We start from the raw sequence: 17407 nt of genomic DNA on the forward strand, positions 1-17407 counted from the left end.
AAGCGATTTGTTAGTGTATTTTATTTGGTTCTTGTTTATGCTGATTGCTTGTCAACAGTAGCTTATTTTCAGGCTTACATTTACAAGTTAGATACAAAAAAAGGAACAGCAATTGAAAGCACTGTTGATGTTTAGTTTATATGCCACATTTATATAAATTGTTAGAGACCTTTTCCCCCCCTCAGGTTGATAAAGAATGAATGAAGTAACTTGCTTTCCATTTTACATTTGAGAAATCATAATTTTAGTGGAATGTTAATATGGTTAGCTGTAGTGAGACAATATTGACATTGTTGCTAAGCTGTTTTACCAGACATGTCATTGAGGCTGTTGTTTTGACAACTGAGCAGTGCTTTTTTTGTTTGTGGTGGTGGTGGTGGTGGTGGTGGTGGAGCAAGGAAATGGCAAATAAAGTAAGATCCACACAAGCAAGATAGAGAAAAGGCAAGGTCATCTCCTGGTCTCCCCTGTTCCTTGCCCCTCAACACAGCCCTGCAAAGAATCTTGTTCACAGCCCCATGTAAACAACTGATTTCATCTGCTGCTTTCTAAAATGTGAACTGAGTCAGTTGTGTTGTCATTTAGAACTTGTTTTTCTGGGGAGGAAGTTTTAAAAGTCCCTAAAACTCTGGACCACTTTTTTTCTCTGAAAATGTTTATGGATCCTATTTTCCTTGTAAGGAATTGAAATGCAATCAATGGTAACAGCTCCCTTTTATTCTCTCTCTTGTACCGAGGCCTGTTGGCAGACAGCTTTGCTGATGAAACTGCCGGGGTGTGGATTTCAGTAGTGAGTGAGGGGGTGGAGCACTGGTGATGGCATTGTTCTCAAAGTCTTTTTTTCCCCTTCACTTATTTTTCCACCCCCAAAATGTCAGTGTGTCCAATATGACAGAATGTTCCTGGTGATCATCATTCAGGGAAACAGGCCTTGCTAAATTATTGCTGGATAGCATTCAAAATTTTTGGATCGCCCAACACTGTGCTGTGCTGTTTGCACCCTGGTTAGGGAACCCAGTATCTAGGGTGACCTTCTGATGCGCCAGTGTGATTAAAGAGGAGTTCTGACCCTGGAGCCGAATCCCTTGGGTTCTTCCGACTGCAGGCCCTGAGGCCTCTTACTGCTCTCCAGTAAGTCTCAGTCTCCTCATTTGAAAGAAGGAGGAGTGACAGCGTCAATTTCAGAGGCAATAGTATGAATACGTAAACAAACTTATGTTGTGATTTGAGTATGCCTTGTCCTTCAAATTCACATAAGACCTCAAATTCCAATACCAGTATGTGTTGAAAGAGGTTGGCCTGGTGGGACTCTTAGGTTGCTGGGGGCTTGTCCTCCGAAGATAGTTTTTATAAGAAGCATGTCATAAAACTTTGGGTCTAGCCTTCCTTTCTCAGCTGTCTGAACTGCCCTGTGATCCCTTCCTCTGTGGGCCCTCTGCCTTCTACCAGTGGCTCCTGGACACGGTCAAAGTTTGATTTTACTTATTTAAAGATTAGATCATCATCAAGTGAGCCAAGTAGTTCTTTCCTTCATAAACAGTTTGTCTCAGCTACTTGGTACAGTGACAATGTGTATACTTAGTTAGGTGCCTGGCACACAAAATAAGGGCTCAGTAACTACAAGCTTCATCATCATTAGCCCAGGTACTTGGAGTGGGCATGGGTAGATGAAAGTACTTCAGAAAGCTCATAGAATATGGAATTTAAAAACTAGTTTATTTTTAAAATGCATGCATAGTTTGTACGTAGTATGTATTTTCTTTGAACTTTTGGAAGAGCCCTTGTATTTGTAGAGTTAAGACAGAACTCAACATAAATCTTGACACATTATGTGGATACTTAACGTGAAGTTCAGGAGTAAGTGAACTCCAGTGGTAATTACGGGGCTAGATGTGTGATTCAGATAGAAAATGGCTTAGGAGATGGTGGCTGATTTCTGTCCTTGAGGTGCCATTGCTACAGATGGGCAGCCTCGTGCCCCTACATTGATCTTCACTCACGTTACCCCTAAGGATGTTTTTTGAGAAAGCTACTGTTATGGAAGGCGTTAGTGGGTTGTGGTTGGAGGGAAGGCAGAGAGGATGGAGTACAGACAAGCAGGGCTGGGAGAGAGCCTGCCGAGTTCCTAGAGACATGCATAGGAGGGTGCTAGACCTTGAGCTTCATAGTGCCTCTGGGAAGCCAGTGTAGACCTTTCTTGTGAGAACAGTGAAGATCTTCAAATGTCAGTGAGCTAGGGGCAGTGTGAGCCAGACAAATGGCCAGCAGGAGGACTGAGTGGAGTGGAAGGTAGCTTGCTGACGAGGTAAGAAGATATATGGATTCTAATTCACATTTGAAATCATTGTTTGCTAGCAAATAATGTCCTGATTATGAGAAAGTTTCAGAACATGTAAGAAGGAGAAACTTCTTGCCTCAACCCTGGAGAGTAACCATCACGACTTCCAGCCTGGGGTTGCTTGCACTTCCTTCCCCATATTCAGATGGCACGGAAAGATGGTTGATGCTCCTTAGAGGTGTAGCCCATGTTTTAAAAAGATGCTGATCACAAGGCATGCACTCTGTTTCCTCAATTCCTTCCCTGCCCTTTTGCCTGTTTAACTAGAGTTGCTTGGCTATCGACCGTGGCCACGGAGGTCATTGTGGTCATCTGTGCTGGGTCATCTGTGCTGGGAGGCAGCATCCCAGTCATGTGAAAAATGTGAGCCATTGTCGGCAAGTTCCGGCAAGGCAATATCTCACAGGCTGCCAGATGAGCTCACACCGTCTTTCTGCACTGTGGGGTGAGGGATGTGGTTCAGGAAGTACATTTCCTGAATGAGACAGGAATGCAGGGGGGACAGCTGAGTGAAGTGCTGGATAGCCAGGCCTGGGTTACTGACTTTCTTGCCGCTTATTCTCCTCATATCATAATGGCCCCATTGTTCAGTAGTTAATTTTGATTCTTCAGGAACTGGTTTTTTTTTTCCTTCAGGAGCATAAATAGACAATGGGTTTTCGGAATCTCTGAGGAGCTGATGTTTTGGGGTTGAGGTGACACATGATGGAAACTTGGTGCTGCTGTACTGGGACTTGATCATGCTGCTGCTCTTCCCTCCCGCTGGCTGTGTGGCTGTGGCTTTCGGCTGGTGGTTTGGAATGCTGAAAAAAAGTGTTGTCAGTTGAATTGTTTCTTACCCCCAAAAATGCAGGCCCACCCTTGGATCCCTATGAAAATGACCCTATTTGGAAATGGGGTCTTTGCAGATATGATCACGTTGAGGTGAGGTCCTCTTAGGTTTCGTGGGCCCTGAACCAGTGTGACTAATGTCCTTTTTTTCAAGATTTATTCGTTTTATTTTTATTGGAAAGGCAGATAGACATATGGAGAGAAGGAGATGGAGAAAGATCTTCCATCCACTGGTTCATTCCCCAAGTGGCCACAATGGCCGGAGGTAAGCCGTCTGAAGCCGGAAGTTTCTTCTGGGTCTCCCATACAGGCGCAGGGTCCCAAAGCTTTGGGCCATCCTCTACTGCTTTTCCAGGCCACAGGCAGGGAGCTGGATGGGAAGTGGAACAGCTGGTATTAGAACCGGTGCCCATATGGGATCCCGGCATGTGCAAATCAAGGACTTCAGCCACTAGACTACTGCGCCGGGCCCGATTCGTGTCCTTAGAGGAGACCTAGATGCAGGAGGAGCATCTTATGCTGGCTTCAGACAGAAATCGGTGTGGTGCATCCACAAGCCAAGGAATGTCAGGAGACTGCCAACAACCCCAGAAACTGGGCAAAGGCCTGGGCCAGACGCCGGCTAGGAGCTCCCAGGCCACTTGTGCACAAGGCCATCTGCTTGACCGTGGCGGTACACCTGCAGAACTGTGAGACAGTCCTCTTGCGTAGGCTGTGCCAACCATGCCATCTCAGTATAGAACCCCAAGTGTGAGGGTTGGTGGGTCCAGGCTCTTTTCAAAGCCTTGGTTTTCTGTCGAACGTTGGTTTTATGCCTCCTGGATGCCTGTGATCTTTTTTTCTTGAACTTGAAATTAGAAGCTTTCCCAGAGGAGTCCAGGTGTGTGTTACTCCTCTGGGAAAGAACCTGGAGCATGGTAGCTTTTTTTTTTTTTTTTAAATCTACAATCTTCAGTGCACAAGTGGTTTTAAAACTTATTTCAGAAATAATTGTATAACTGTAATCTTTGTGTGCAGTGTTAACCAAGGTTTGCCTCTTCTCTGTCCTTGTGAAAAATCTCTTCAAGCTTTTGTGTTTTCTTTGTAATCAGCTGAGTATTCTACAGTGTTAATTTTTAATTCATCTTGTATTTGAAAGGTAGGGAGAGGGAAAGAGATATCAATCTCCCATTGACTGATTGGCTTAGTCAACGCCCACGACAGCTAGAGCTGGGCTTGGCCAAAAGCAGGGAGCCTGGAACTCCATCCATCCTTGACTCCCAGATGGCATTTGTCCGGATAGCCAGCATTGGAAGTTCAGCCCGGACTTGAACCCAGAATGGGAACCTGGCATGCCAAGTGGTGTCTTAGACATTGTACCCAATGCTTAGCTCCATGGTGTTAATTTTACTTTACTGCGTGAAATATGAATCCTAATGCTGTTAACACTTTTGAAATGTCCTTGCTTTTCTTTTGTTGTCTTTACTCTTTGTCTCTAATACCTGTTAAAGATTCTAGAGGAACACCACGTAGAGTCTGGAAGCCACAGCCTCCTGTACGGTGTTGGGGTACAGAGCAGTCCATTGCATTTTGTTCATGGTTTTCTTTCTTTAATTCTTCCCTAAGATGCTCCCTGACCTTCCACTAACAAGCTATGTGTTTCTCCAGTTGCCACTGTTGATGGTTCGGGGAGCTGGCTTATCTGGAATCAGCGTGTGTTACCCAGATCTGAGGCACATGTGGTCAGGGAGGGATCCCACATCTCGCCCCTCACTGTGGGCTGGGCTCTGCTGCTGTGGGTTACCCTGTGTGGTCACAGCAAAGGATGTTCCTTTGTTCTCCTCAGAGTTCCCGGGGACCCGTTGCCTCTCCTAGAGCCCCTTCCCTTTGGTCTAGTTTTGTGCCTGTTTCTGTTCAATGCTTTGCAGTGAGAGATATTTTCCCAGGGTATTGAGAGAGGCCTTGCCGGGCTGCAAGGCAAATGCTGTTTTAAACAGAACAAGGAGTTTGTGCTTTTACCACTTCCCCCCTCCCGCCCCTCCACGCCTGGCTGGTCTCCCTCCCTCTGCCTCTACTCCTTGCTGCTGTCTTGTCTCATGTCTTTCGCTTATACTGTCCACTTGCTCTTCTCTCTGTCATCCCATACATTCCTTGTTCCTCTCTCTCTTTCTTCCCTCCCTGGCTGCTCTCATGTTTCCTTCTTGTGCCCAAGGAAGCAGGCATTGTCTGCAGGTGTACTCACACCCTGCCACTCACACAGAGGTGACGTGGAGCTGGGCATGGAGCACAGGGAGGGGAGTGGGAGTACCGCACCTCCAGCACGGGCCGCTGGCGCCCTGGTTGCCTTCGTGTCCCATGCGTACTCAGGCAGTCAGAGCTTTATGTCCACCCACTTTGCAAGTCAGGCCAAGTGGGTGGCCCATTTAGCCTAGAGTGCCTCTCCACTCTACACCTGGCTAACTCCTCGGGAATATAAAGTTAAATATTTATGCAAAACAGTATAAGCCAACTCAGCGTCTCTGCCTCCCACCTGTGCTCGTCACTGAACGTTTCCCCTTTAGCAGAGGTGGCCACCGACCCTCATTCTGTTTGTATCCTTTTAGAGCCCTCCATACATGTTCTTGCTTGTCTGTTTACATATATTTATAAACATACAGTATGTGCACGTGTCTGTCTTCATATACACAAGTATACTGACATGTTTCTATATACACTTAAAGAATGGAATGTTAAAGATTTTGTTTATTTCTTATAAAGGCAAAATGCCATAAAGTTAAGACATACATACACACAGAAAAAGATCAGTTTTCTGTCTTGCACCTACTGATTTGCTGTCCAGATGGCTGCCACAGCTAGGTCTGGACCAGAATGAAGCTAGAGCTTCTTCCAAGTCTCCCACATGGGTGACAGAGGCCCTGGGTCACCTTTTCTGTTTTTCTAGCTACATTACCAGGGAGTTGTGTTGAAAGTGGAGCAGCTAGGACTTAACTGATCCTTTGCTAAGGGATGCAGGCATTTCCAGCAGCACATTAGCCTGCAACACTACAGTGCCAACCCTGGGAATCGCTGTTTTGAACAACAGAAGCCTTCATGGCTGCCTGGGTGAGCTTCCCATGCTTTCCATCTCGCCTGCCGGCCATGTCCTCCCTCATCCGGGCTAGACTGGAGCATCCCCATAGCAGTAGTGGAAGGGAAACAAGACTGCAAGCAAGACTTCAGGAGTTACCGAATGTTCAGGGACAAGGGAAGTGGAAGGAACTATTTAGGGTGCTGATGACTAAACATCTGTCTCAGATCCGCCTCACTTGTACGGCGACAGCAGAAGGTGTGACTGAGGGAGAATGAATGATCATGGGGCCTGGGTGCCTCCCCAGTGACAGGGAGCTAATTAAGCAGCCGGCAGGAAAGGGAACACAGACGAGAGATGGATTTCTTCTCATCGTGGCCCGGCAGTGCGAAGACCTACATTACACAGGTGCTATTTTTGGTTTTCCCCCTGAAGTATACAAAGTGACATAATGTTGAATCCCTATCTTCCAAGCTTCCACAAAAGACAACAGTGCCTAGGCAGCACACTTTGGATCCAGACACACCAGCAGTGCGATACTGGCCTGCACAGCCCAACACTAGAGTGTGTCCAGTTGGTTGAACCATGCCTCAGCAGATGCTACAACAGGCTGAAACTTGCCCTTGTCATGTGCTGGGACCTTAGGACACACCACTTCTTTCGATGCTTTGGCTCCCTCCTCTGAAAAGATGAGATGATGTGTACAAAACACCTAACCCTCACCTGTTGCCTACAAGAAAACATTTATTATTTTGAAGTGTGCTTTGGGGGTTTTGTGGTGCTCAAAGTTTTTCTGAGGTCGTATGTGCTAAATATTTTTTGTTTGAAAAGAGATGGAGAAAGGGCCACCAGAGCCAGCCAGCTAGAGGACTTCCATCTGCTGTCTCACTTCCCAAATGCCCATGACAGCAAGGACTGGACCAGGCCAATGCCAGGAGCCAGGAACCCAATTTGGGTCTACCATTTGGGTGGCCAGGACCCAAGCACTTGAGCTGCTGCAGGCTGCCTCCAGGAGTACACATTAGTAGGAAGTTGGCCTGAAAGCAGAGGTGGGACTCAAACCCAGGCACGTCAATAGGATACAAGCCTCCCAGGCCATGCCTACATCACTGTGCTGAATCGCCCCCTGGCCGTGCTTTTTAGATTACAGAAACTTTTGCATGGTGACATGTTTTAAAGAAAAACATGTACAATTAAATTTTAAAATATGTATTTATGTGAAGAGCAGGGGGCAGAGAGAGAGACAGACATTTGATCAGTTGCTTCACTCCCCAAGGGGCTGCAGCAACCAGGGGTGAGCCAGGCTGAAGCTAGGAACCAGCAGCCCAGCTGGGGTCTCGTACATGGCAGCCAGTCGTCTGTTGCCCGCCAGGGTGGTGGCATCTGGATTAGAGCTTGGGCTCAAAGTGAGGCGCTTCAGTGTTTGATGGGGTCATCCTAGTGTCTGTCTCTTTAACATTTACTTACTCATGAGAGAAAGAGACAGAGAGAGAGAGATGCTTCATCCATGTCTCCCATGTGGGTGGCAGGGGCCAAACATTTGGAATCATCTTGTACTGCTTTTCCTAGGTCATTAGGGGGAGCTGGATCAGAAGTGGAGCAGCTAAGACTCAAACTCGTGCCTGTTTGGGAAGCTGGCATTATAGGTGGTAGCTTTTACCCACTATGCCACAATGCTGTCGGTGTCCCAGGATCTCATCTGCTAGGCTATCTACCTTGCTCAAACTTGGACAATTAGGAACTGCCAAGTCCGTGCATTCCTCTGTTTCAGGGTGGAGCACACCTGGTTCTGTAACCACAGGGCAATAAGAATAGCATATGAGGGTGCTATCTCCACGTTATCTAGAACTGGCCAGAGGGGCCTCTGGAAGTGAGGAGTTTGGTCCTGTTAGTAGGTTTTCTGTGCCCTCAGGGGTCCACTGTGTCTCCCCTTTCACTGGTGCTATTTGGGAGTGGGTTGCGATTCTGTGAATAGGGTTGAAAAGTATTTTCTTGGGTGCATTTCTCTTGACTTCATTTTAGACAATGTGCTTTCACCGCCAAGGACTCTGCTTGCATACCAAGAGATCACCTAAGACATGAAACAGCTCGGAGTACTCCCAAGTGCTCCGAAAGCCGTCTGCAAGGTCCAGGAGTGCCACTGTAGCACAGTGTGCAAATCGCTCCCAAGCCTCTGGGTTTCTGGCAACCTGCATGACTGGCGTGATTACGAAATCCTATGATGGAAAATGTGTAAGAAATGTTAGTACAGCCTGAGGTGAGACCTGCTCATAAGACACCCTCATGCGTTGAGTGGCCCAGTTCCGAGCACTGAGCCTGTCCCGTTTTCTGGAGCGGATTAAGCAGAGCACCTTTTCCTGTCTGCTCTAAGCTTCCATCCCCTCCTCGCCGCAAGGCACAGTAAATGGGAAATCTCGTTTCCTGCCTCTGCAGACCTAGTTACCTGAATGCGAAGTGCGCCCTTGGCCTTCCCAGTGCCTCCCTTTCTGAAATACGCATTCGCCTTCCTCTCCCGGCCTCCGGATTTTTAAACCCTGCTTCGGTCCAGTCCTTTCTGTACTTTGGTCTGTAGCATTGGATTCAACATCCCACCTCAGGGTCTTTATACATTCATCTCCCAGGCCTGCAGTTTCTTCCACTGTGCCTAGAGAGTCCTTTTCACAATCTGCGATATTTAAGCAATGTTAGCATTAAAAGCTGTTACCAATAGCCAGTTTACAAGTGCCCTATTGGGTGACTTTATCCATGTTATCTTTGCAAGTTATTAAATGTACTCATGTATGTGTGTGTGTGTATAAAAGAGAAAGGCTGTGTGTCATTTTGCTGCTATTTGACAAGCCCTTTATAGTAAATGTGTGTTGACCCAGTATGACGTTGACATCCTGACAGTGTGCAGGCAGTGACGCTCCAGCTGGTCACTCGAGGGTCCTAGGCTATGGCTGGTGCAGGACAGGGCTGGGACTGCAGATCTCTGAGATGGAGCTGTGGTGTATACGTGGTGTGGGGAAGGGGCGGGTAGGGAGGCACCTCCAGCAGCACGGAAGGCAGCCTGCACAGGGCCTGCAGTTGCATGTGGACCTGTGTACTCTGGAGAGTGGGCATCGCCAGGGCTGGCCTGGGCACTAGTGCTGCCCACAGCCCTTGGACCGGGGGAGGGTACAAGGGTCCCCTCCATTCCCTAGTGGAGTAGGCAGTGAAAGAGGTCCACGTTCAACGGAAGCAATGTGTGTTCAAGACTGAGAAAATGTCACTGCCTTGCCACTGTTGCTGTGAAACTCCGTACTCCCCCCCCAGACCCCTGTGAGCATCTGCTGACAAATGTGCAGTAGGCCAGACTCTGGTGTGGCGTGGCTGCTGTGGACACCATGCAGGGACCTCTGGTGTGGCGTGGCTGCCGTGGACCCGAGGAGGGACCTCTGGTGTGGCGTGGCTGCTGTGGACCCATGGAGGGACCTTTAGTGACATGGAATATGCTGGGGATTTCTGTGACTTTACTGTCCTGTCCTCATGCCCTTAGAAAGCTCCAGGATCCAGATTGCGGCTGTACAGTGCTGTGCCCACAGAGCCTCCCTCCCAGCTTTGCACCTTTATCATGGACACCTGGCATTTGATGTTTCTGGAAAAGTGCATTGAACAAAACTTGGGTCTGCAGCTAGGAGCATAGTGGGTCCTCAGAAGGAATCCACAGGAGAAGCCTCCCGCCGGCCACCTGGTGCCACAGCCCAGCTGCTGGGAGGCTGCAGGGCCCAGTGGATCTGGCCTGCTCTGGAAATCCATCCCTGTTAGATTGGCAGTGAAGGAAAATATTTACTTTACTTGATATAAACAAACGTTACAGGCGAGACTTGAAATTAGGAAGCTCTTTAATTTTCTTTTACGCTTTGTTCTCTAGTTTTTCTTGACTCAAATGTTTGGGAATTTTAAGTCTTTAAGAAAATAAACCTTTCTCGGCAACAATCTTGGCTTTATCACCTCAGTCATTAAAAATGCTCTTGTTTTTTTCCTCCTTTTGCGTCACACCCAAATTGAAAGACTGGGAGCCTGGATTTCTATTTGTTTTTCTTGTAGTTCAAGAATCATCATTGGGTGTCCCTGGGGAGACTTTGCCTTTGTGGCCATGCCACAGCCGCCTGAGTAGCCAGGTCTGTAATTCAGGCAGTGTAAGGACATTAGTAAGCTAACATGGGACAGTGTGGCTGTCTTCAGAACATGTGGGACACATGTATCACCTCTCCAGAGCTCACCCACGCCCCTCCTGTGTGTGTGTGTAGCCCCATGTGGCCGCTGCTTCAGATCTTTGGGTATACTTGGCTAACTCCTTTGTTTTTAGTCTAAGCATCCACGATCAACCTTCTAGCCGTGAGAGCCAGGCAGTGTGAACTGGAATTGGGCGGAAGCAGACCTCAGCCTAGCTTCTCTTACCAGGCTTATCCCAGCAGGGGGCGCTCAGTCCTAGTAAGTTAAGGTGTAGTCTCCCGCTGCTTTAAGATCTGTTTCATCGTTAGACAGTAGATGGAGACCGCCATGTTGCTTCTTACGCTGGCTCAAGGTTTCTGAAAGATTCCAGGCTGGCTCCTGTGTAGGCGTGGATGACAGTGGTACCATAGGGTGCCTAATAGGGAAACAGGGTGAGTGAGAAACTGATCACATGAGCCCCATAGCAGGGCAGCTGAGACCTCTCCCATAAGGGCTGTGCTTTGGGCATTTGCACTAATGTCCTTGTTTTGCAACCCCAGGAAGGATGTAGGTGATATGTTTCTTTGCTTTAGATGTCAGTCAATGAGACAGACAGGGCTGGATTTTTTTTTTAAGATTTGTTTATTTTTATTGGAAAGGCAGATACACAAAGAGAAGGAGAGGCAGGAAGATCTTTGATCAGCTGGTTCACTCCCTAAGTAGCCACAATGGCCAGAGCTGAGCCGATCCAAAGTCAGGAGCCAGGAAGTTGTTCCGGGTCTCCCATGTGGGTGCAGGGTCCCAAGGCTTTGAGTCATCCTCGACTAATTTCCCAGGACACAAGCAGGTAGCTGGAAGGAAAATGGAGCAGCCAGGATACAAATCGATGACCATATGGGATCCCAGCACATGCAAGGCAAGGACACACTGTGCCAGGGCCAGGCCTGGATCTTTAGTCATCCAGGTTTATGAAGGTGCATTCAATGCCTGGCTCTCGTGTGAGACAGAAGGGATCCTTCTCCTTTTGCCAGAGTGTCTGCTGCAGAGCTCACGCCTTTCTGCTCACAGCTCTGCTGGTTTGGGGCTGCCTGTGGAGGTGAGAAGTGAACTCACTGCAGGCTATGAGGCAGTGGCTCTCCTCCCCCAGGGCTCCTAATGTGAGAACAGCCCCGGTGATGCCGCGGGGAAGTTGTTGGTTCTAAGCCTTGGACACAGGGGTCTGCGGACATCGAGTTCCTGCCTGGCCGGGGCAGCTTTCATTGTGCTCTGCTTCGCTTTTCTTTTTTTCAAGTCTGGTTCTTGATTTCTTTTGAGGTTGAAAGGCATGGCGGTGATGGTGTGATGATGTGCACATGGGGAAGACGTGTGTACTCCTGTCTTCCCTAGCTGTGCTGTCGTTGAAAGCTTGTAAAGACTCTGTTGTCAGGGTGATGATCTACCTTCTCCCCTGTACATCCTTGCTTTTTAAAAAAATTTTTGGTAAGATTTACTGCTTTACAAAAGATTTATTGATTTATTTTAGAGTAGTTACAGAGAGGGAGAGAGGGAGGGAGAGAGAGAGAGAGAATGAGAATCTTTCATCTGCTAGTTCGTGCCCCCAGGTGGCCACAGCGGTGAGTGCTGAGCCAGTTGGAAGCCAGGAGCTAGCAGTTTCATTGGGGTCTCCCTTCTAGGTGCAGAGGCCCACTGTATTATCCTTTGCTGGTTTTCCCAGGTCATAGGTGTGGAACAGCCGGAACATGAACCAGTGACCAAAGGTGAAGCTGGGCTTGCAAGCAGAAGTTCTACTTCTTATGCTGCAATAACCACCCCACCCCCACCCCGTGCCACTTTGTTGCTTCTTACACATGAGCCAGGAGAAGAGGAGTGATAGGAGCAAAGTATGTTTTCCGAAAGTATGTTCTCCGAGTACTTGAGAGTTGGCTGCATGCTCTGGTAAGGCTGCCCTAGATGAGGTACTCTGTCTTGTATCCTCATGTACTTTCTTTAAAAAAAAATCTTTACTTAAAAGGCAGAATGAGAGAGAGAGGGCGGGAAAAATCTTTCTTCTGTTGATTTCACTTTCCAAATGGGCATTACAGCTGTGGATGAGTCAAATAAAAACCAAGAGCCTAGAACTCCATCTAGGTCACCTCTACATGAGTGCAGGGACTGAAGGACTCCAGCTAGCGTTCACTGCTTTCTCAGGTATATCGGCAGAGAGCTGCGTCAAAGGTGGAGTAGCCCAGGCTGAAACTGGCATCCATATAGATGTCAGTGTTGCAGGTGATGGCTGAGCCACAGTGCTGGCTCCTTGGCCTACTGTCTACACTGTGTTGGCATCCTTTGTAGTTCATGGCATGCCTGTCCTAGAATGTATAATTTCATAAGAGTAATCTTGGTTGCCCTGAGTTCGTGAACACCCAGAAGAGCCTGCTGGCCAACAAATGATCTATGTGTTAGTTCTTTGGTTTGTGGCTGGCTGTTAGGATGGTGGAATCTGTGTCAGGAGTTAGGGAGTAGATAGGGTGAAAGAGAGGAGAGTGGAGGAAGGCTTGCCCCTGCCTTGGGCTTGCCTTGCTGGAGAGGAGCCCCGAAGGCCTCCGGCACATGCGTCTCCTCTAGGGATAGCTGCGTCAGCTCACTAAGCCACCTTTGCTGTTGTGCTGAAATCAACCCTTTCTCTGGGTCTTTCACATTTGGTCTTGAACTAGTCTTAGGTCAGTGGCTTTCTGGGCCTATTTTGGGGGGTGGTGCACAACAGGATTGGGTCAGTTATCAATGCTTGAGTGATAAGGCTTGACTTCTTCCTGCTTGGCAAAAACATTTCAGAGTACTAATTGGAAAAATAGCATTTCAGTCATTCAACACAGGTGCTGGTGCTGTGGTATCCTGGGTAAAACTACCACATACAATGCCAGCAACCCATATGGGACTGGTTAGTGTCCCAGCTGCTCCACTTCTGATCCAGCTCCTTACTAATGGCCCATGGAAAGCAAAGGAAGGTGACTCGAGGGCATGGGCCTCCTGCCACCAATGTGGGAGACCCGAATGAGCATTTGGCTAAGTGTCAGCCGTTGAAAACTAAACCAGGAGATGGAAAATTCTCCCCACCCGCCCCCGTCAGTTTCTCTCTAATTACTTTTCAAGTAAATAAATCTTTTAAAAAGTATTCAGTCTGGTACATGGGAATTTATTCTAAGAATATGGCTCTTGGCAATTAAATGTGCATGAGCTGGTAACAGGTGGTCTAACCTGAGTTCTGTTCTTTGTCTTCCAGGAGATTTTGGTTCTGAGACACCGGCAGTCCTACCTCCCAGTGACTCTGCACTCAGCAGCATTCCCCTGGAAGGGGACACCTGCCGGGTGAGCCTGGCCAAAGGTGTCTCGATGTCTCTGCCTTCATCACCCTTGCTGCCTCGACAGTCTCACTTGGTGCAGTCAAGAACCAACAAGAAGTCCCCAGGTAAAGAAGCCATGGAACGGTACCCACGCATGCCACGAGTTGTGATCTGGGGGAAAGTTTTGTTTTTGTCCCTATAACTTTTGAGAAAAGGGAAAAGATTAAAAATACATGGCTTTAATCAACGTAAACGAATAGCTTAGTTGTATATTAAAATGGTTAGGCCTGCTCAGGCTCCAATTTTGCAGAGTTAAGGTCTCAGTCTCAATGTTAGCATTAGCCATGAGCTAATTTCTTTCTTGCTGATGAATTAAGGAGTACTATCATCTAAATTCACAGGAGGTATGTTTAAAGACCTTAATGTGGAGGACCAACATTCTTTATTTCTGCCAGGAGTTTCATGCTCATGTATATTACTTGATTATATCAGCATTTGAGTAGTTGTACATTCAGTTGTCAGTAAAAACACAGACCCTCAAAAGAACAGAGTGCAGGGACTTGGGGGTCGCGTGTATGGTTTGGCAATCGCCCATGGCTGTCCACTTTTCATGTTAGTGAAAAAGTCTGATATTCCTTTACTTGGACAGAATGTGAGGAAAAGTTTTTCCAAAATGTTGTTGCCTGTAAGTCGTTAAAGTCCTTTGATTCTCCTGTGGCTTGTAATTATTTGCAAAAAGGCAGGATAATCTAGGACCTTCTACATCAAGTGCCACACAGGGGTTCTTTTCAATTCTGAGCAAACATATTTGGAATTCATCTCACAGGTGCCCTGGAGCTGTGAAATTAATTGGTATCTGTTTTTGCTGGTCTTTGAGATGTTTGTGTTCCTGGCAAAGACTTCTGCATTATTTCTGACTTATTTAATGGAAATTTGAGGTTTGTGTGGAGGCAAAATTAAGAGGGCAACCTTCAGTTAGAAATAGTGTTATGAATTTGATCCAGAATTTTTTTTAATGAAAATTTGGGGGCAGTGATGTTTCCAATGCAGTCATCAGCTGGAGCTTGGGGAAGGCTTAGGTGTGCCAAGACGTTTGACCTGTCAAGCTGGGGGAGGTCCCTGGGGCATCCTCTCATTGCTCGTGGCTCTGCTGCCCCTGCTGTGGCTGTCCAGGCTCCTCAGTCCTTGGGAGCCCAGTTCCCGGTGGCCCCTCTCGCCGGGCAAGGCCGATTGCAGTCACTTCACTGCTGAACGTCATGCACAGCATTTCGCTTTCTCTTTGTTAGTGACTCTGTCCCTGATTGCATTTCCCGGAAGTAGGGCATAGAATGACAGAAAGCCTTTGATCAAATTCAGTCAGGTCCCTGAACCTTCTCCTGGGGCCTTCTGTGCACTTTCTAGTTTGCAAACAAACCTGCTAAGTCAGTTTAGCAAAACCCCTGTCATTCTCTAACCTGATCAGGAGCCCTACCCCATCCCCAGCCCCCAGGCGTGTCTGATCACAGCATGAGTCCTGTCTGGTTGGTTTAGCCAAGACCACCCTCCTCACCCTTTCATGGTTTTCCACAGACCCTGCCCCGCAACCCCCACCTGCACTGCTTGGCCATAAAATGCCACTGGCCCATGTTGTTCTGGAATTAGGGCCTCATCTGTCTCCCACCTGCAAACTTCCATTGCAGTATCCTATGCTACACCTGAATGAAGCCACCTCACTGGGCTTGATACCAGCATCAGTGGTTTTTTTCTTTAATGTGTGACTCCCAGGCCTGATGCTTGAGGGCAAGCAAGAAGTCTCAGCTGAGTTTGGTTTGTTTGAAAGGCAAAAGTTACAGAGAAGACACACCATGGAAAGTGAGACCTTCTAGCCACTGGTTCACTCCTCAAATGGCTGTGATGACCAGGCTTAGACCAGGTTGAAGCCAGATCTATCTTTCCTGCTAATGAATCTGGGAAAGTACAGAAGATGGACCAAATGCTTGGACCCCTGCCACCCATGTGGGAGACCAGAATGGAGTTTTAGACTCTTGGCTTCAAAACAGCCCAGATTGTACGCTGGTGGCTTATCCTACCAAGCTACAACACTGACCCTGATATGTCTCCTTAAGGGACCTCAGTTGAAGGCAAGGCCAAGTGAAGAGATGGGATCTTTTGGACAACTTTTCCTTCCTCTTCTCTGCACTATTGCAAATGAACTGATGTTGCCTGGGTTTTAAGACATCAACATGGGGAAGGATCCAGGAAATACTGCCCTTCAGATACAATTTTATTAACACATTTGCTGTCTGTTTCATTGGAAACCTGGAGTAGTAGTGAATGCCATGAAAAACTGGGAAATATGGCTTCCCAAAGGTTTCATGGGCACTATAAGCGTATGGGCAGGGAAATTGGGTATGGTGTTGAAAATGTACTGGAGGTTGTCTGTAAAGGACTGAAATGTAGTTTTGATAAATTCTGTGCAGGGCTTTGCAAATAGAATGAATTAGTCGTTCTGTGCCGTTCAACCTTTTAATGACTTGAAAAAAATATTGTCTGCATTGGATGTTTTTGGGCCACATGGCAATGAATTCAGCTAAGCAGATATAAGCAGATATGGCTAACAGAGCAGTGCTGCCGCAGCCAATTAGTGGCTTACAGTGGTAATTTGGCTTCATTATCTCGGCAGTTTCAATCAGAAAAGAAACATTAAGGGCAGAGATGCTTGCTGAAAAATGACAGGACCAGAATACATCAAACCCAAAGCAATACTCTTTTACAGTGTCTGACACGTACCCGTTTCTGTTTAAGCCATATTGTTGAAAAGGCACCCAGAACCCTAATGTTCTATCTGCCTGTTAAGAGAAAAAAAAAAGAAACAGTTGACATATGGTTGTTAACGTGCTGTGGAGTTAAAAATATCCACTTATTTAAAAAACTCGTGTTGTTGCCACTAACGATGCAGTCAGCACAGCAGTGCGCAGTGGGCGTTGAACCCCTGTGCCATGCACACCGTGGCAGGCAGGTTCCTGGTCCCAGCACCCTGTGCACCCAGACCCTGGATGTGTCCCTTGATAACTTCAGTTCTGATGTGTAAGAGTAGGCCCATTCTCTTCCTCTTGTTTAAGAAAGTGCTGGAGAAAGAAATTAAAGTAAATAAAAAGCACAAGCCCGTTTTTCTTGTATGGGTCGGAGCTCTGCATAACTGAAGCTGTCGGGAAGGGCGCCCTTGGTCCAGCCAGGGTCACATGCTACCCACCCCTGAAGAAGGCCCGCCAGGGTGGCAGTGTGTTCACAAATGCTCTTGGCCTGTTCGGGCTGGGCCACAGGAAGCTCCTTTAACCTTGTTATCACATGGCTGTGCGTCTTACGTGATCGACTTTCTGACATTCCACTCCTATGAGAATTACTGTTTATACTTGCTCTCCTGCCAGCTCTCTCCCTTGTGTTAGGTTTTGTTTGGTTTTTCTTTGTTTCATTAAGGTCAGAGGATTCTTTTTCTGACTATAGTTTTAAAATCTTTGTTTTTCCAAATTGGAAATCCATTTTCTGGTCATAAAAACAGTAGACAGCCTCTGTAAAGATGGTTCTGTGGCTGATGGAGGTCTGCGGATGCAGTTCATCAGCATTTGTCAGTGTTGTCTTCCGGAATGAAGAAGCGTCCGTTTGTGTCTGGCTTGTTTGTAATATCATGAGTGACCTGAGGTTGGCATTGCTTGTTGC

The 17407-nt window shown here is 47.4% G+C and overlaps 1 protein-coding gene across 7 annotated transcripts in view; it reads left to right on the forward strand.

The window, feature by feature from the left end:
• TANC1 (tetratricopeptide repeat, ankyrin repeat and coiled-coil containing 1) overlaps positions 1-17407 on the forward strand; it is a 240347-nt gene that overhangs the window by 102058 nt on the left and 120882 nt on the right. For 6 of the 7 annotated variants that reach the window (XM_058664514.1, XM_058664515.1, XM_058664517.1 and 3 more), the window contains one exon: positions 13651-13836. In XM_058664514.1, the coding sequence (XP_058520497.1) occupies positions 13651-13836 (186 nt within the window). Of the gene's footprint in view, positions 1-6442; positions 6624-13650; positions 13837-17407 lie in introns of all 7 variants that reach the window. The other variant, XM_058664516.1, reaches the window with a different exon arrangement.

This window comes from Ochotona princeps, chromosome 5 (genome assembly GCF_030435755.1).
Source record: "Ochotona princeps isolate mOchPri1 chromosome 5, mOchPri1.hap1, whole genome shotgun sequence".
Classification (NCBI taxonomy): Eukaryota; Metazoa; Chordata; class Mammalia; order Lagomorpha; family Ochotonidae; genus Ochotona; species Ochotona princeps.